The sequence below is a fragment of the Phocoena phocoena genome, chromosome 8, assembly GCF_963924675.1.
Source record: "Phocoena phocoena chromosome 8, mPhoPho1.1, whole genome shotgun sequence".
In the NCBI taxonomy this organism is placed as follows: Eukaryota; Metazoa; Chordata; class Mammalia; order Artiodactyla; family Phocoenidae; genus Phocoena; species Phocoena phocoena.
Window position 1 is genome coordinate 108412857 of NC_089226.1, and position 16250 is coordinate 108429106.

General features: G+C 66.2%; 1 protein-coding gene across 1 annotated transcript; it reads right to left on the bottom strand.

Moving 5' to 3' along the window:
• Positions 1-420: 420 nt before the first annotated feature.
• TSPAN32 (tetraspanin 32) lies at positions 421-14885 on the bottom strand. Its single transcript, XM_065882488.1, has 8 exons — positions 14820-14885; positions 14022-14136; positions 13110-13207; positions 9479-9553; positions 3745-3846; positions 1585-1668; positions 1231-1301; positions 421-712 (listed from the first exon to the last, which is right to left on the bottom strand). Exons 1-8 carry the CDS (start codon positions 14883-14885, stop codon positions 421-423), a joined length of 903 nt encoding a protein of 300 aa, XP_065738560.1.
• Positions 14886-16250: the final 1365 nt, after the last annotated feature.

The following is a 16250-nucleotide window of genomic DNA, read 5'->3' on the forward strand; positions in this document are numbered from 1 at the left end:
CAGGAAGTTTCCCCGGGTGGCCCTCATCTACACACGTGAGCCTTTGAAAGCGGACTGTCCTCCAGCCTTGGGGAGAGACAGAGGAATTCCCAGCAGGAGCAGTAACCCACCTGCCATGGTGACTTGAGGATGGAGGGGAAGGGGTCTCGGGGAGCACAGCGGCCCCCCAGACAGCGGGCAAGGAAGGGACGTCAGTCCCACAGCCGCACAGAACCGAACTCTGGCAACAGCCTGACCCAGCCTGGAGTGGGTCCTCCCCAGAGCCTACGGGGGCAGCCAAGCCCAGCCCAGCCCACCCCTGGGTTTGACCCTGTGGGACTCAAAGCAGAGCCCAGCCAAGCTGCCCTCTGCGTCCTCTGTCCTCACTCACCTCCCAGCCTGTTCCCAGAGTCTGCAAATGACCCCCGGTCCCCCGTCTGCTTACATGGAGGCTGCTTGTCTGGTGGGGTCCCCTCCCTCCCCATCCCACCACCATGTGGAGGAAAACAGCTCATCCCCTCCTGGGAAGGATGGCGTGCGGGCCAAGGCCGGAGCGTCTCCATTGCTCCTGTGTGTAGGCGGGTGGGTGTCCCGGAGCAGCGGAGGGTCACCCGAGCGACTGCTTGGACCCCGACGGCCCCTGAGAGCATCTGCTTCAGACAGGTGATGAGGGGCGGGCCCCTCCTGGCAGCGTCTGTAGAAGTGGGGCTCCTGGGGCTGGCAGCCACGGGCCCTGAGGGGCAGAGGGACCGTGAGGCCGTTGGAGGATGCAGAGGGGCCGGGCGGGATGCCTGGGCAGGGAGGGCACCCAGGTGGCCAGGGCGGAGTGGCTGAGTCAGGGAGTGAAGGAGGTGGCAGGCAGGGACGCTGTGAGCGCTGAGGGGTGGTGGGGCGCTGCTCGGCTGCTGGGACCGGGTCCTCCCTGCTCCCTGTTCGTGGGAGGTCCTGGCCGGGGGCCCCAGAGCACCGTCTCTCGATGTCGGTGGAGTTGGCAGCTGTGAGGCCAGGTCTCGGCCAGGATGGGGGCCGCAGGGTGGAGTGCGCGCTGCCCCTCCCTCAGTGGGCCCAGCCTCCCCCAAAGCACCTCCTCTGGAGAACTGGCCTGGCCCGCGGTCCAGGGGTCCCACTTGCTGGGCAGAGGCAGACATCTTGGGAGTGGGGTTGGGGGGGGGCGTGCTCTCTGCCTGCCCGCCTCCAGCTGCAGGGCTGTAGGACCCCTTTGGGGAGGTGGGGAGGGGTGGGCGGGCCTACCGTGGGCTCAGGGTGTATTTGCCCGAGCGGATGGCAAACCAGAGGAAGGCGCTGAGCGACATCACGTACACCTGGGGGAGGGGGAGGCCCCTGCACCAGCAGCTCCAGGGGAGGGGGCTCATCGCCCCCCGAGGAGGTCACTGGGCTGTGCAGGGCTCCCAGCCGTCTAGGGAAGGGAATCAGGGTGGCCCTGTCACCCCCCAGGCCTGCTCCTCCCGGCTCCCTGCTCAGGGCAAGCCTTGCTGGTCCCCAAGACCCGCGATCTGACCTGGGGCTGCCCGGCCCTGCCCTTCCGTCTGAGGTGGGGGGGCACAGGCAGGTGGGGAAGGGGCGGGGGCGGGGGTGAGAGGGTACCATGGAGGCGAGGCCGAGGCTGATCAGGGTGGAGGCGATGTCCCCGTGCATCCTCAGGACGTTCCTGATCCCCTGCAGGCAGTCCTGCGCAGAGGGCAGCACGCGTGGGCCCCCTGGCCGCCCCTCCCGGCCCAGGGCAAGGCGCCTCCACCAAGGCCTGGAGCTGCAGCGCCCACCTAGGACAAATGCTAGGGAGATGGAAAGCCGGGGTGCGGCACATCCCAGGGAAAACCACCCCGAGCTCTGGGGACTGGCATTGAAAACAGGCAAAAACAAGCAGGGTGGAGCCCACCTCTGCGGGGACTGTGGGGGCCCCAGGGGTCCAGTGGGTGCCATCCTCTGGGCGTCCCCTGAGCTGCCTGTGTTGGGACCCCCCAAACCCCATCCAGGGTGGGACAGAGAGCCTGGGTGAGGAGAGGACACAGGCTAACAGGTTGGGGCATGGGTGTCCCCAGGCTGTCCTGGCTCCATCCTGAACTTCCACGGCCTTTCCAGGACGTGGCATCCGCAGAGTCTCTCTGTCTCCAAGGAAACGGGAGGTGACGGTCTCAACTCTGAACCACTTTGATGATGGCATTTGGTTTTGGGGAAGGACTTGGCATTTGGGGGCACGCTGGGGAAGGATGTGCTGTGGGACATGCAGGGTTCGATTGTCAAGGCTGGGATGCCGGGGAAAAGGAGGCCGGCTTGGTGTCTGACTGTCCGTCCATCTGTCCATGAATTCCCTTGATCGGGTCTGGTCCCCCAGCGTGGTCCCACTTCCTCTTGGAAGGCAGCCCCGGGGTCAGACCACCATCTAGGACAACGCCCCTGCCTTCCCGCCCCCTCCCCCAGGTGTCCCCACCCACAAGGCCTTTACAGTCTCCCCGTGGCCCCCACCACCCCAGAAGGTACAAGAAACCAGACTTTGCTCCCACTTTGCAGACGGGGACCTGAGGCCTCTCCTTGGGTGGCGTGAACAGGCCTCCCGAACCCCCTTCCCTGCATGCAGGGCCCTCCTCTGCCCTCGCCCCTCCCAGCGCGAGAGCCCAGGGCGCTGTGCTGGCTCCGTCCCTGGCTGGGCCTCCAGCCATTCGCATCCTCCTGTCCGTTTCTTGGAGGGTGGCCAGGAGCCTCTTGCCAGAGATAGGGGTGTTTGCTTCCCGGACAGCGGGGGAGGGGAGCTGAGGAGGTGGGGTGGGGGGAGGGGGGCCGCCGTCATCCTGAAGAATAATGTCCCTGCCTCTGTCTCTCGTCACTGAAGCTCTCGTGGCCACACTCTGGCCTAGGCTGATGCTCTGGCAAACGCCCTTCTGGCCTTCAGGGGCCCTCGAACACCTGCCCCCCGCCCTCCTAGAGGCTTCCGATGGGGGGCGGTCTCAGTGCCTGACACTGTGCCTGGCCGTGGGGAGCCCCCAAGCTGGGAACTGTGTGAAGGGGTGAGGGAGTGATTGGGGCCTGGAGAGGACCTGGGCCCGCGTCCGTCAAGTCCCCCCAGCCCAGCGCAGCCCCCAGGGTCAAGGCGTGGGAGTGGCCCTGCTGTGGGGCTGAGCCCCCCGGGGTCTCTGCAGGCCCTTCCCCCTCACCTGTCTAGCGGCCTCCTGCCCCCGACACAGGTCAGCCTCTGAGCCCTCTGGGAGGCCGAGGGGGGGTCTCTTACCACAGCACTGAAACTGCAGGGACAGAAGAGGGAGGCGGTTCGCTCTGAGAACCCCAGGATCCCTGTCAGACATATGGGGAAACTGAGGCACGAAGGGCACCCCCCCCTCCCCCCCAGAGGCCAGGACCGGGGCTCAGGGCGAGGCTGCTGACTCTGCAGTGGGTGCCAGGTTCCGGGCAGCCTGGCCAGCAGTCACTGGGGCCCCACCGAATGCTGTGCCGTCACCATCCTGAAATTCTTCATCACCTTTGGACAAGGGGTCTTGCACTCTGCTCCGGGCCCCGCACATTCTGGAAGCAGCTGCCCTTCCAGGGCAGACGGAGGACAGGACCTCTCTGTCCCCTCCCCCTCCCCCCAAGGGGCACTGATAACCTGTGCCCTGGGACCTTCTGCTCAGCACCTGGCCCCCCGCCGGCGGGCTCTGGGGGCCTACCTCTGCCCATTTTCTAGATCACAGCCCACCTGGGGAGGCTGACCAGTCCAGGGCTGCCCAGGGAGGGGGCCTCCCCCACCACACTCACCATGTCCTGGATGGCCACCAGCTCCTGCCGCCAGATTACTGACGAGCTCTTCACCGTCTGCTCGTACACTTGATCGTAGGCGTCCAACACGGCGTCCTCCACCTGTCCCGAGAGTATCACGGGAAGGCCCCTGTGCCGGTGAAGCCCCTCCCCTGACGGAGCCCCCCGAAGGCGGGGCCTGGTCCTCGGGTGTTGAGTGATGTCCAGCTGGCCCCCTCCTTCCCCTTCCACAGGGCAGAGCTCCCTGGAAGCGGAGACTGGGTCCCCTGGGTGGCTGGTCACAGGAGTCCCTATACTTCAGTTGTGGGGACCTCCCCCCAAGAATGGCCGTTAATGCCACTCTTGCCCCTGGGGGGTCCTGCAGGATAAACCAGAGGCCCGAGCTTGGCCACCCACCCCCCAGCTCTTGTCTTACAGCGGGAGGAGGCCCTGGCCGAAGTGTCCACCTGCTTCTGTTGATCTGGAAACAGGCAGTGGGGAGGGAAAGCCACCGGTGGGCCCTGGGGGGAGACGGCCAGGAGTGGCCTCGTGCCAGGAGCTCAGCTCCCCAGGGATGCTCCAGATCTTTGCTCAGAACCATCGGTAGGTTCTGAAAAGCCCAGGCAGCTACCCAGAGCTGGCCAAGGGCACCCGGGGCAGACGAAGGAGAAGCAGGGTAGCAACAGGGGCCTGGCCGGCTCTGCCTTCACACCTCACCCAGGCCTCATTGCCTCTGCCCCCTTCTGTGCCTTTACTCGTGCTGCCCCCAGACCGAAATGCCCTCCCCTTGCCAAGTGATCTCATCAGAGACTAACTGGAATCTTGCCCTCCTCCAGGAAGGCTTCTGTGACTGCACTGGGTTCGCTGGCCTCTGGCATGGGCAAGGCCTCTGAGCTCCCTTGCCCTCTGATGCCTCTTTTCCCACCTCAGAGACGCTGCGCCCTGCCTCCCTTCCCTTCCCATCCCCATGCTGTGCTGACAGCGGGGACAGGCTGGCCGGCGCTCAGGGGTGCCCTGCTCTGACCACTCACCCCCACCCTCCAGAAAGGAAGGGCGGCTTCCCCACTCCCAGCCTGGAGGACTTGGGAGCAGGTGGGCAGGGGGGCGGTCTCGCCCAGTGCTGTCCAGTAGCAACCAGACCGATTTCCACACTGAACATCGCTCCCAGGGCTCATTAACCGTCCCGGCTGAGACCTTGCCCACAGAGTCAGCCAGCTGCTTTGTTCCCCACCCAGTGGGAGGTGGGCAGTGTCCTGGGCTGGGGGCCAGGCGCCAGACCGGCCACCACTGCGGGAGACCTGGCTGGGGGCCCTCTCTTGGCCTTCGTTTCCCAGAGTGACATGGGGGTGGAGACCTGCCAGGCTGTACTGCGTCATCGTGGGAGGGGGTCCTGGTGAGGACTGAGGGGCTAGCAGAGCTGGCTCGGGGTCGGTGGTGCAGGAGGCCGGGGCAGGGAGGCCAGCTCAGCCCATCCTCAGGGTTTCATCCCCACCCCCAAGGCCCACTAGGGCCCAGGGAGACCCTGGCCCCTCTGGAGGTGTTGTTACCGAAACGTGAACGGGAGGAACAAACCCGCTGGTGGTTGAGCTGTGCGTCTCTCCCCACGACCCCAGAAGTGGGGCGCGAGCTTCTCCTTCCGATGGAGAAGCAGATCTGGCAAAGCCACGCCCCTGCCCAAGAGCCCTGGGCCTGGCATCAGGGGGCCAGGCTGACCCTCCCGAGGCCTGGGAGCCTGGGTGGTGCTCTACCGTCTGCCCCCCCATCACCAGGTTCAGGGGCTGTGTTTCTCCATGAGAAAACTGGGGGTGGGCTGGGAGGTCTGAGAGGCCCTTGGGCCCTGATACCTGGGTGCTCCCTGCCAGGGTGCCCCGATCTTTAAGCCCCATCTTCCAGGGCTCCAGGGGGCAACCCTCAGGACGGGAGTGCCTGGGGCGCTGAATACAAACCAGGTGCCTGGGGCGTCCCTGCCAGCCCAGCTCCCCACCCTGCCATTGACCTCTGCCTCCCCATTGTCTGCTAAACCTGCGGGGGGGGGGGGGCGGGCGGGGGAGAATAGCTGCAAAGGGGGTGGCCCCTGGGAGCTGCAGGTGGTCTGCAGACCAGGGCCTTGTGCCCCAGGGCTGGTCCTGGTGGCCGCTGGACTATGGGGGAGGGGCCCAGACCTGGGAGCTAGAGGACAGACAGCCTTTCTCTGGGGCTCCCGGCAGTGCTGTACTTAATCCGTGCATGAATTATTAAGTGGAGCCAGGCAATTCATTGCTCCGCAGCCCGTCTGGGGACAGGGCGCTGTGGCAGAGTGGCTCTCAGGCTCCCGCAGGAACATAATTAATAGCCCTCGTGCTCTGTATTCATAGCACGGCCACCCCGTCCCTGCATTGCCGGCCCTCCCAGCTTCAGGGCGCCTACCAGGGCCCCGAGGGAGTGAGCGCCCCAGGGTGCGGGGGAGTGAGTGCGGGGGGAGCAGGGAGGTGCCCCCGCTCCAGGGTCTGCGGCTTGGCTTCTGGGCCACCAGGAGTCGTGGCCGGCCCCTGTCCTCTCCTTGTCCCCAGGTTTCCCATCTTGACCCCGTGTTTCAGGATATCTTAGGGGGTCACTCAGGGGAGGTGCAGGGGGAGAAATGGGGGTGAACAGATCCCCTGGAGCAAACAGCTTGGCCCTTTGTGCTTCTCTGCTCCCTGGGCCTCCAGGAGGATCTCATGGAAGGAAGGAGCAGGGCTGGGATCTGTCTGGCCCAGGTTGGCCCTGATGCCAAGGCACCTGCCCAGGTTCCCGGGGTTGGGGGGCACAGGATGGGTGGCTTGTCCTGCCCCTGCTGCTCGGGGCCCATGCCCTGGCCAGTGCCCAGCTCTGCACTGGCCCCAGTGATGGAGGACAGACCTGGGCTCAGGGGGTGCACGTGGGTCCCACTGGTTCATTCCCACCGCTCAGCAGCGCCCTCTTCGGGGTCCTCACGCTCCTCTTACAGATGAGGAAACCGAGGCCCAGGAAGGCTAGCTGATCCCAAGGGCAGCGGGTGAGAGGCTGACCCCAGACTTGAAGCCAGAGCTGCCCCACCCCGGCCTCCTGTGGGCCCGGACACGGAGGAAGCCCCAGCCCCGACTGGGGTCAGGCAGGACCCCGAGAGCTGGACCCTGAAGGCCAGCTGGAGCGCGGACCAGACAGGAAGATTTCTGTCGGGGATGGCGGCAGGGGCTGGGACACGGAAGAGGCCAGCTGGGAGACATCCGCTTTTGCCCCCTCCCCTTCCCGGAGCGGGGACCCCAGGCAGACTATGGCCTGTGGCCCCTGCAAGGCCCCTCCCCTGCAGAAGTGCAAATCCTGGGCTCAGAGCTGTAAACAGTGTCAGGGCAGAAAGGATGGGCTGCAGCCGCCCCCCAGGAGAGCTGCAACGGGGGCCCAGGGCACCCTGGCAGCTGTCTTGGCCGGGACCACCCACACGGTGACCCAGACCTCGCCCGGGCTTCTCGGTGGATGGGAAATGTGAGGCCAAAACACCAGCCGGGCCCAGCACTCCCTGGTCACCGAGAGCTGAGGCTGCCTTGCCAGGCTCCGACCCCTCCAGAGCCAGAGGAAATGCCCTTTCTCCATCTGGCATTCCATCTGGGTCACCCCAGATGATGCCCAGGTGGTGGTGAACAGTTTGGGGTGACCCTTGGGCAGGGAAGGGTAAAAAGGCATTGAGTCAGGGCGAAGAGCCCTGGATGGTGGACCCCTCCTGCCCGGCCTCTGCCAGGGCGATCTTGCCCTCCTCCTCACCCCCGTGGGCCTGAGTCCCTCCATCTGCTGACCAAGGGGATGGCCCCCACCCTGGAAGGTCTGGTGACGGCCTCATCAACTCCAAGGAGCACTGGGGCAGGCAGAGGGCGGCGGGGAGAAACTAGGCCCATTACTGCAGGTAAGACCAGAGTGGGTAATCACACACCTAAAAGCACACAGCACGAGCTCGGCCTCCTACCTGGCTGCTCTCTGCATCTTGCGTGAACATCTGGGGGGGCCTGGGCAACAAGGGGGTTGGGGCCGCTGGGACTCCTGATACACAGGCAAAAAATCATTGCTGGTCACCTGCTGGAACAGGGTTTTGCCCAGAAACTGGGTATACTCCAGCTGGACTGGCTTTGGTTTCCCTGGTCCTTACAGAGTGCATGGGGAAACTGAGTCCCAGTGAGAGGAGAAAGGATTGATCAGGGTCTCAGAGAGTCCAGCCGGATGGGGCCCGTGGGGCTGGACTCTCCCGTCCCTCTCTGGGGCCCTACCCGCTGGCCCCGCAGCTCCTTCGGGGGCTGCCTCGGGGTCTTGCCTGGGGCTGGGCTCTCACAGGTGAAGGCTGGGGCGAGTTCTGCTGCCTGGGTTGTGTGCATTGCTGCGGACGGGGCAGGCTGCTCCCCGGCACCTCTCAGCCGGGGAGGAGCAGGGGCCTGAGGCCTGGGACAGATGCTGAGAAGCAGATGGGGGGGTGGGGGGGGATGGGGGGGGAGAGGGCCCTTTGGGAAGGGCGCCCGGGGGCTGCCCTGCAGGCTCGCAGCTCAGCTGGGGAGAGAAGTCTGATCCTGTCGGGGGGCCGTGGGCACAGGGTGCTGGAGGGCAGTGGCGTTGGCCGGCCTCGCTCTGTGCCCTGGCCTGGTACTGGCCAACTGGAGCCACCGGTGTCCCCTCCTCAGCCAACTGTGGACCCTCCTGGCCCCCACTAGTCCCCGGGCCCTACATGTGAGCCCGTCTGGGGTCGCTGCCCCTCTCCCTGAGCCTCTTGGGCACCCACTTCCTCTGCCCGGCCAGAGGGGGTCTGGCCTTGACCCCCAGCCCTGGTCTGGGAGGGGTCAGCTCTGCTCATAAACTTGGCCAGCCCCATTTCCCAGGCAGGCTCTCAGCTCCGTCTCAGGACCCAGAGTTCAGACAGAATTTCTGCAGGGCCAGGCTGCCCCAGCCCCCTGTGTCCCTTGGGAGCAGTCCCTCCCAAGCTGTGGTCCTGCCCTGCTCTCCGGGGTCAGCGCCCACCCTAGACCCGTGGCCTGCAGTCTTCGAGCCCTGCTCTCTGGGGGCCGGGGCCCTGCGTGACTGTGTTACCCCAGAGCTGGGGCATCCCTGCCTCCCAGCCCTGAGCCGCCCCGGAGCCCCGCTGAACCAGCAGCACCCAGAGGACAGAGGGACAGATGAACGGATGAAGGAAGGAAGAAACAAAGGAGCCCCCTGCTATGGGGACCCACACCCACCATTACCACGGTCACCACCGACATGCACGTCCCTGGGAAAAGCCCACAGTGAAAATGGAAGGAGTAGGGTCACGTGAACGGTCCCACCTCCAGGCAGCTTGAGTCCTGGACTGCAGGGCCACTGTCGTCCTGTGGAGGAGGCCTGGCCGTCCCCTCCACTGTCCTGTAGCGCCCACGCCCGGACAAGGCCTCCCCCTGCCTGGCCCGATCCCCGTCAGGAGAGCAGCCCCCAGTGCATTTTCTGGAATCAATCCCTTAGGCCAGCTGAGGGGCCTCCCTCCAACCCCCCAGGTCCCATCTTCTGGGCCCAGGGGGGCCTTAGTGAGAAGGGGGTGTCCGAGGCCTGTACCTGCTTCCCCTCCTTCTCTGGGGATCCGCTGTCCCCAGCCCAGGAGAGGACCGGCCCTCTGGTCTCTGCGTCCCCACCTCACCCCCAGGCAGAGAATGTCCCCACAGTGGTGACCGGCAGGTGAGAGGAAGCACGGAACCGACTTTCTCATCCCTGAGGGACCCTCGCCGGCGGGATGGGGGCAGGCCGGGGTGCTCACCTGCGTGGGGTTGTGGCATCTCCAGAAGGCCACCTGCACCAGGGCACAGAACACCAGGGCGAAGCACAGGAAGGCCTGGGGAGGAGGAGGGGCCGTGAGTCCGGGCGCCGTGGTGGCGGCCTGGCGGCTCCCCACTGCCCAAGCGGGAGGCCTTGGGCGGTGGGCACACTGGTCTCCATCCCTTCTTTTGGCCCTTCTCGGGAGACCCCCTATTGCTGGTTTTAGCTCCCGTGAGGGGCCTTGATGGCAGTGCCACAGCCCCTGCCCCAGGGATGCAGGCAGGCAGTACCTGGGATGAGGGAGACCCCTGCCCTCTGCGGCTGCTGCCGGGAAGGGCACTGACCCCGGAAGGGCCAGGCAGGGCCTTCCCGAGCCTGAGATTCCGATCCCGGAGAAGAAACGAACCCCTTTTAAGCCTGGGCAGGAGGGGTGGCTCAGGGGCTTCCGGCCCCCCTGAACAGGGAGGGCCTTCGGAGGAGGGGCCGCCGCTTTGCTTTTGTTCTCTGAAACATGCCTCCCGGGGGTTCAGAGCCAGCGTTCGGCGAGAGCGTGGCCAGGAGGACACCCCGAGACGAGGTGACTCCCGCGGAGAAGCCCCACCCCCTTCTTCCCACCCTGCTCTGTCCCCGTGGCCCAGCCGACCCCGTCCCCACCTCCTGCCACCCCCTGGGCCCCAGGGCTTTGGTGGCGCGTCCCTCAGGGGGGGTCCGAAGCTGATGAACTTTACGGCCCCTCCCCGCAAAATGCACATATGCCCCCAAAACTCTTTCGTGGGTCGTTTCAGAGAGTCATCCCAGACTAGGAACCCTGGCCCACGTGCTGCCTTGGGGACATCCCCCCACCCATAGTCTGCCTTGTCACTTTGTGCTGGTGACCCTGTGATTCGGGTCTCGGGCTGAGGCTCCTTTTGGAGCCTTGGACAGTCAATTCGCCTGCTGACCACACGGCCCGGGGGTCCGGAGGCCTGGTGTCACCGCCCCACCTCAGTCACCCCGGGCTGTCCGTGGCCGGGGGCATGCTGCGGCCAGGCTCTCCCAACCTAGGGGCCGCACTCAGGGTGGCACCTGGAATGGAATGGAGGGACACCCCAGATGCAGATGGACACATACGCTGCCCGGGCTGGATGGGGTTGAAGAAACAGTCCACACAGGGGTGGGGGTGGGGGCCCACCGGGCTCCATTTAAGAGCGGGCCACCCCGCCAGCGCCCAGACTCAGTGCAGGCACAGGGACCTCCGGCTCTTCTCAGGGGCGGGCGGTCCACCGGCCTTCACCCCATGTTCCCTCCTGCCTGCCCAGGGGTCTGCAAGGCCTCAGTCTCAGGACAGCCCGGAGATGCTGCCTCCTCCCCACTCCCCCCCCCCCCCCCCCCCCCTGCCCCGGGCTGGCCAAGGGCCGCCTTTCCCATCTGGAAGCCATTGCTCAGCACTGCCTAGCAGGCTGGAGGCCCAGAGCCAGCTCAGGGGACCAGCATTTTCCAGGAACCGGCTCATTCCTCAGGAAAGCGAGCATCACTCCCTTCCCTCCCGCCGCCCGTCCGCCTGCATGGAGGGTCCTGGGCGGCGATGGGCCCGCCGGGCCCCCCAGGCCCTCTGCGGGGCTGAGGCGCTGGTGCGGCCGGGCCCAATCCCCACCGGTTCCTTCCTCCCTATCCTAAACAAAACCACATACATAGATCAAAATGGCTGCCTCGGCGCTGCTGCCAACCCTGCTCCGAGCCTGCGAGCCTCTCATTTCCTGTGTGTGACGCTGGTGCGGGAGGGGGCTGGGGGGGCGCAGGAAGCGGCGGGGGAGCGGCGGGTGGGAAAGATCTCCGCCCCCTGGCCCTCCACGCGGGCTCACACACGCCAGACGCGCCAGACACTGAGATGCGCACGCACGGCCGTGGCTCAGCCGGGCAGTAGGGGAGTGAGGCCTCCCAGGCCCCGCGGGGCCGTGCTGGGCTTGCCATCCAGGCTGGGGGCCCAGGGCGGGAGGTTGGGGTGCAGCAGGCGGGCGGCCGTGGGGCCCGACCCAAGTAACGGGAAGGGGCGCGGAACAGAGACCCTGGTGCTCCCTGCCCCCAGATCAGGGTGCGGAGCTGGGGCGGTCGGGAGCTGGGGAAGGCCCGGGTGACCGGCTGGGCCGACAGCCGTTGAGCCAGGAACCTTGGGAACGGGAGCCCTCGGCGTCTTCCCGCCTCGGCTCTGAGCCCAGCACCATGGCGCCCCCTGGTGGCCGACGCTGCAGCCTGGCGCTGGCCTCTCCGGGCCGCCCTCGCCAGGACCCCGGGGTCTGGCCCCGCCAGCAGCCTTGACCTCCAGCCCTGAGGCCCTCTGGCAAGCCCCACGCCTCAGGGCTCCCCTTTGGGAGGACAGTGAACCTGCCTGGTCAGCTGCCACCGGGGCCTCCTTCCCTCCCCCCATACCCCAGCCAGACTGGACAGGCCCGGGTCTTAGTGCGCCCGCGCAGTGGGCAGTGCCCTGCCCACGCTACTGCGGGGTCCTGGTTAGGGCTCGAGCTGCCGGATGCCCCTCTGCTCCCCAAGCACACCCAGGGCCGGGGCCCGGCTCCAGGAGGTGACTCTGTCCCTGCCCTTGGAGATGTTTACAACCCAGGAGTCATTCAACCAACATGTGCTGACAGGCTGGGCCGAGAGCCCCGCCAGCCCTGGGGACCAGAGGGCTGCCCTCAGGGAGCCCAGGGTTGCCGGCCTCAGAGGCCACCCGGGGAAACACAGCCCCGGCCTGAGCTCCCAGCGGTTGTCAGCCCCACAAACCACTCCCAGGGGAGGGGTGGGTTTGCCGGAGCAGAGGGCCGGGGGCAGGAAAGCGGGAGGCCATAGGGACCCGTGGAGGCACAGGGAGGCTGGACTTGGTCTCACGCACCTCGGGGAGCCCGAGAAGGCTCTGGGGGGTGGTGTGCATGAGGTGACAGCACAGGGCACCAGCCAGGAGCTGAGGCCCCAGTTCAGGTGAGAGGAGGGGCTTGAGCCCAGAGCGGGCAGGCCCGTGGTCCCTGGGGAGACTGGGCTGGCAGGTGGAGCAACAGGACAGGCCGGTGGGGACCAAGATAGGGCCACCTATGGGGGCAACACAGGGCCACTGCTGTGGGGCGAGGTCAGAGGCTTGTGGGGCCTCGAGGGGTGGGGAGACCCCACCGCTGGTGGCCGCAGGGGAGGGTGTGCTGCTCAGGAGGAAACCGACTGCAGGCCGCCTCGGGGCCACTGCCCAGTCCCGGCCTACAGGTGATCGATGGGGCCAGGCCTCTTGGTAAGGGGATGGAATTCACCCAAACCACGTATGCAGCGACTCCAGTGTCACAGAACCAGGCCCTCCCTGGGCCTTTGAAACAGTGCCCAGGCCTGGGAGGGTCAGCTCTGCCTTTCAAGGCCCCCATGGATGATGGGTGTGAGATAGGCACCTGGTGGAGGGGGTTCTGGCTGTCCCGGGTGGAGGGGCCCTGGCTGTCCCGGGTGGAGGGGCCCTGGCAGTCCCGGGTGGAGGGGCCCTGGCGGTCCCGGGTGGAGGGGCCCTGACTGGCCCACATCCCTGGAGCCTCAGTTTCTGTCAGGACACAGGGGAGAGGCAGGCTCCGTGGGCTCACAGCCCTGCCAGATCGCGTCTTGGGGAGCTGGGGACACAGAGAACTCACCCCAGCCATGAGGCCCCCGGCCTCTCTCACAGTGGCTGCAGCACTCATCACAGCCCCCAGGATCAGGAGCGCGGCCAGGGTGATTCCTGTGGAGAAGGCTGAGAGTGGAGAGAGATGGGTGTCAGTGTGCCCAGGGCAGGGGTCCCATGTGCACAGAGCCAAGGTCTGAAATCCAACCTGAGAGTCAACTTGGGGTGCTGAACTTTGGGCAGCTCTGAATGGGCCTTGTCTCGTCAGGCAGGGGTGTACCTCCCACCACCCATCCGCCTCCATGCCGGCCCCGCCCTCCCTCCTAGCTTCCTGTCCCCCCTGTCCCCCCATTCCCGGGGCTATCTTAGAGCCCACATCCCTGCCCCCAGGCCCTACTGACAGGTGGCTGTAATCTTATCAGTCCAGACCCGGCCCCAGGCTTCCTGCTCTAGGGAGTCTGGTGTTCAGGGCTCAGGGTAAAAACATGAGGCCTGCGGCCACCAGGAGGCCTGGGGTGGGGACCACCAGCCCCAACCCCCTGAGCCTCGGCTTCCCCCACAGCCGCCCTCCTTGGCCTCCAGTGTGCTCTCTCGGGAGGCCAAGCCCCCCGGGGGCAGGGTAGGGGGGACAGGATGCCATCTCTGATGCTCAAGGCCTCATCACGAGTGAGCACCCCTTCCTGGACACAGAGGACAGGGTCCAGATACCACCCGACACGCCCACGCTGTCCCTGGGGTCCCGGGCGGGAGACCTGGGCAGACCCCGGGCTCTGCCCAATGGAGCTGGGACTTCCAGGTGGCCCTTTCTGCCTCTGACCCCACTGCCTGCCCCAGCCCGGCTCCACTCGGGAGACCTCACGCCAGCCTGGGGCTCCTCCCCAGCCACCTTTGCTCCTGAAGCCCCCTCCCCAATAGTGGCTGCCCCGCCCAGAGCCTCACTTACCCCAGAGGTGCAAAGCTTCATAGCGGGTCCTCTGTGAGGATGCGTGGCCGATGACAGCAAAGTGAGGCCCGAAGTAGGTGAGCACTGCCGTGGTGGCCATAGCGAGGCCCAGTAGCTGGGGGTGGGGTAGACCCAGCGTGTGGGGCAGGGCTGGGCACTGACCCGTCCCCCTGCCAGCCTCCCTCCAGCTTCCGGGTCTCACAGGAGACAGGATCGGCTGCGGGGCCTCTGGGTGTTTCTAGGGGTGGTCTCAGGGAGACCTTTGCCCCAGACACTCCCCGACACAGACACCCCCCCGCACACACAGACACACTCACACAAGACACCCCAGCACACACACTCACACTTACATCCCCCCTCCCCTGCAACACGCACACCCGCTGTCCATCTTCTCCAAGGGCCTGGAACCTTGCATCCTTCCATTTGTGGAGCAGGGAACGGACCCACCCAGCCCTTCTCAGCCCGCCTCTCTCCCCCCGCCACGAGAGCACCTTCCAGAGCGGGAGGCCAGCCCCCGCCCCGCTCCCCAGAGAAAGCCCCTCCGAGCCCGTTTCACCAGCCCACCAAGGCCCTCAGGCCTTCTCTAAGGCCCGTGCCGCCCGGCAGTAGGACAGGCACTGCTCACGGGGCATCCTTCTGCTGCCAGGAGTCCGCCACCAGAGCCCCAGGTGCATGTCCACCGGGGTGGCAGGGCTGGTGTGGTCGGGGCGGGGACTGCAGTTCCAGAGGTCCGGGAACACGGCTCAGCACCCCCCCGCCCCCCCACCGCCTCCTGCCCCTGCCCAGCCTGCCTGTTACCAAGACAAAGAGGCTGGTGACAAGCATTTGGCATTTGGCCACCCTGACTCGACTCCAAGGCCCCATGGAGGTCTCCTCTGCTCTCCTCTCCTCTCCTCTGCTCTCCCCTTCCCTTCTCTTCCTTCCCCTCCCCTCCCACTGTGGTTTCCAACTGGGCGGGGGCCTCAGACCACAGCTGCCCGCCCAGGAGCTGGGTTACGTTGGTCGCCTGTCTGTCTGTTTGCCAGCACACCAGGAACTGAGCCTCCGGGGACCCCAGAAGAAGGGCAGGCAGGAAGGCGAGGGGTGGCGAGGCCAGCTTCTGCCCCCCTGCTGCCGCCCCTGGCCCAAGACCCCAGGGTGCTTGCAGATAAACGGACCTCTCCCAAAGGTGCTCCTGGCGTGGCTGCAGAGGACCCTGGTGGAGGTGGGCAAGTGGGAGAGGGCACATGCGTGGGGGTGACAGAGCTTCCTGTCTCTGGAGTGTGTGAGCAGAGGCTGGACCTCCCGTTAAGTCCTGCCTGGGGCCATCGTCCTTGGAGGACTTGGGGAGAGAAGGTCTGATCCGGACGTCCTTATTGAAGCATTGTCTTACGAAACATCTTTTGAAATGTTCTGTGACATCAAAAGTTTTGAAAAAGCAACTTGATGTTTGATGCCTCAGTGGCACAGAGTAATTCAGGGCCGAGCCATCTGGAGGGCGCGGGGGGTCGGGGGTGCTGGGCCCGCGCCGGTACCCACACCGAGGCTTTGTCAAAACCCGAATCTGTAATCGAACTAAACCTCGTGAACCCGGGGATGGGGCACGGCTGCAAACCCAAATGAACGTGGGGCTGTGCTAACTGGGCCGCTGGGCCCAGTGTGGGCCCGGAGGGGACACGTGGTGAAGGCGCTCGCTGGGTCCCGCCTGGGCCAGCTGGAACCACTAGGGCCCCTGCTGTGGTCCTCTAGGGCTGGCCGCCTGTGCACGGCTCACCTCTCATGCTGGAGTGGCCCCCATTCAGTGTCTCGTAATGTGGGTCCTCTGGACCCTGGGGGACCTCAGGCGGGGAGGATGAGTGCCCCAGATAACCGTGGGCGTGGTGATGGTTGGCCTTCTAGAAACCAGCAGAATGGGGCTCTGGGCTGGCTGTCAGCTCCGCCACCTCCTTGCCCAGAGCAGGGGCCAACCAGGACCCCTCATCTATCCCAGTGCCCCCCGTGTGCCCCCTGGCCCCCAGGAATCCCTGCCCTGCGTCTGCAGGGGCAGGAGGGGTCCCCGATGTCACCACATGTGGGTCGCTCCGGTGGAGCCCAGGTGTGGCCCAAGGGGGCGCAGCGAGAGTGAAAGTCTGGGATCCGGGGCAGCAGGGCCGTGGGCTGGGGAGCTGGCCACCTGGACCCTCCCTCCAGCAGAGATGAGCCACAGGTCACTGTGCCTGCCTCACTTCTGGCATTATCTTTCTCTGACTT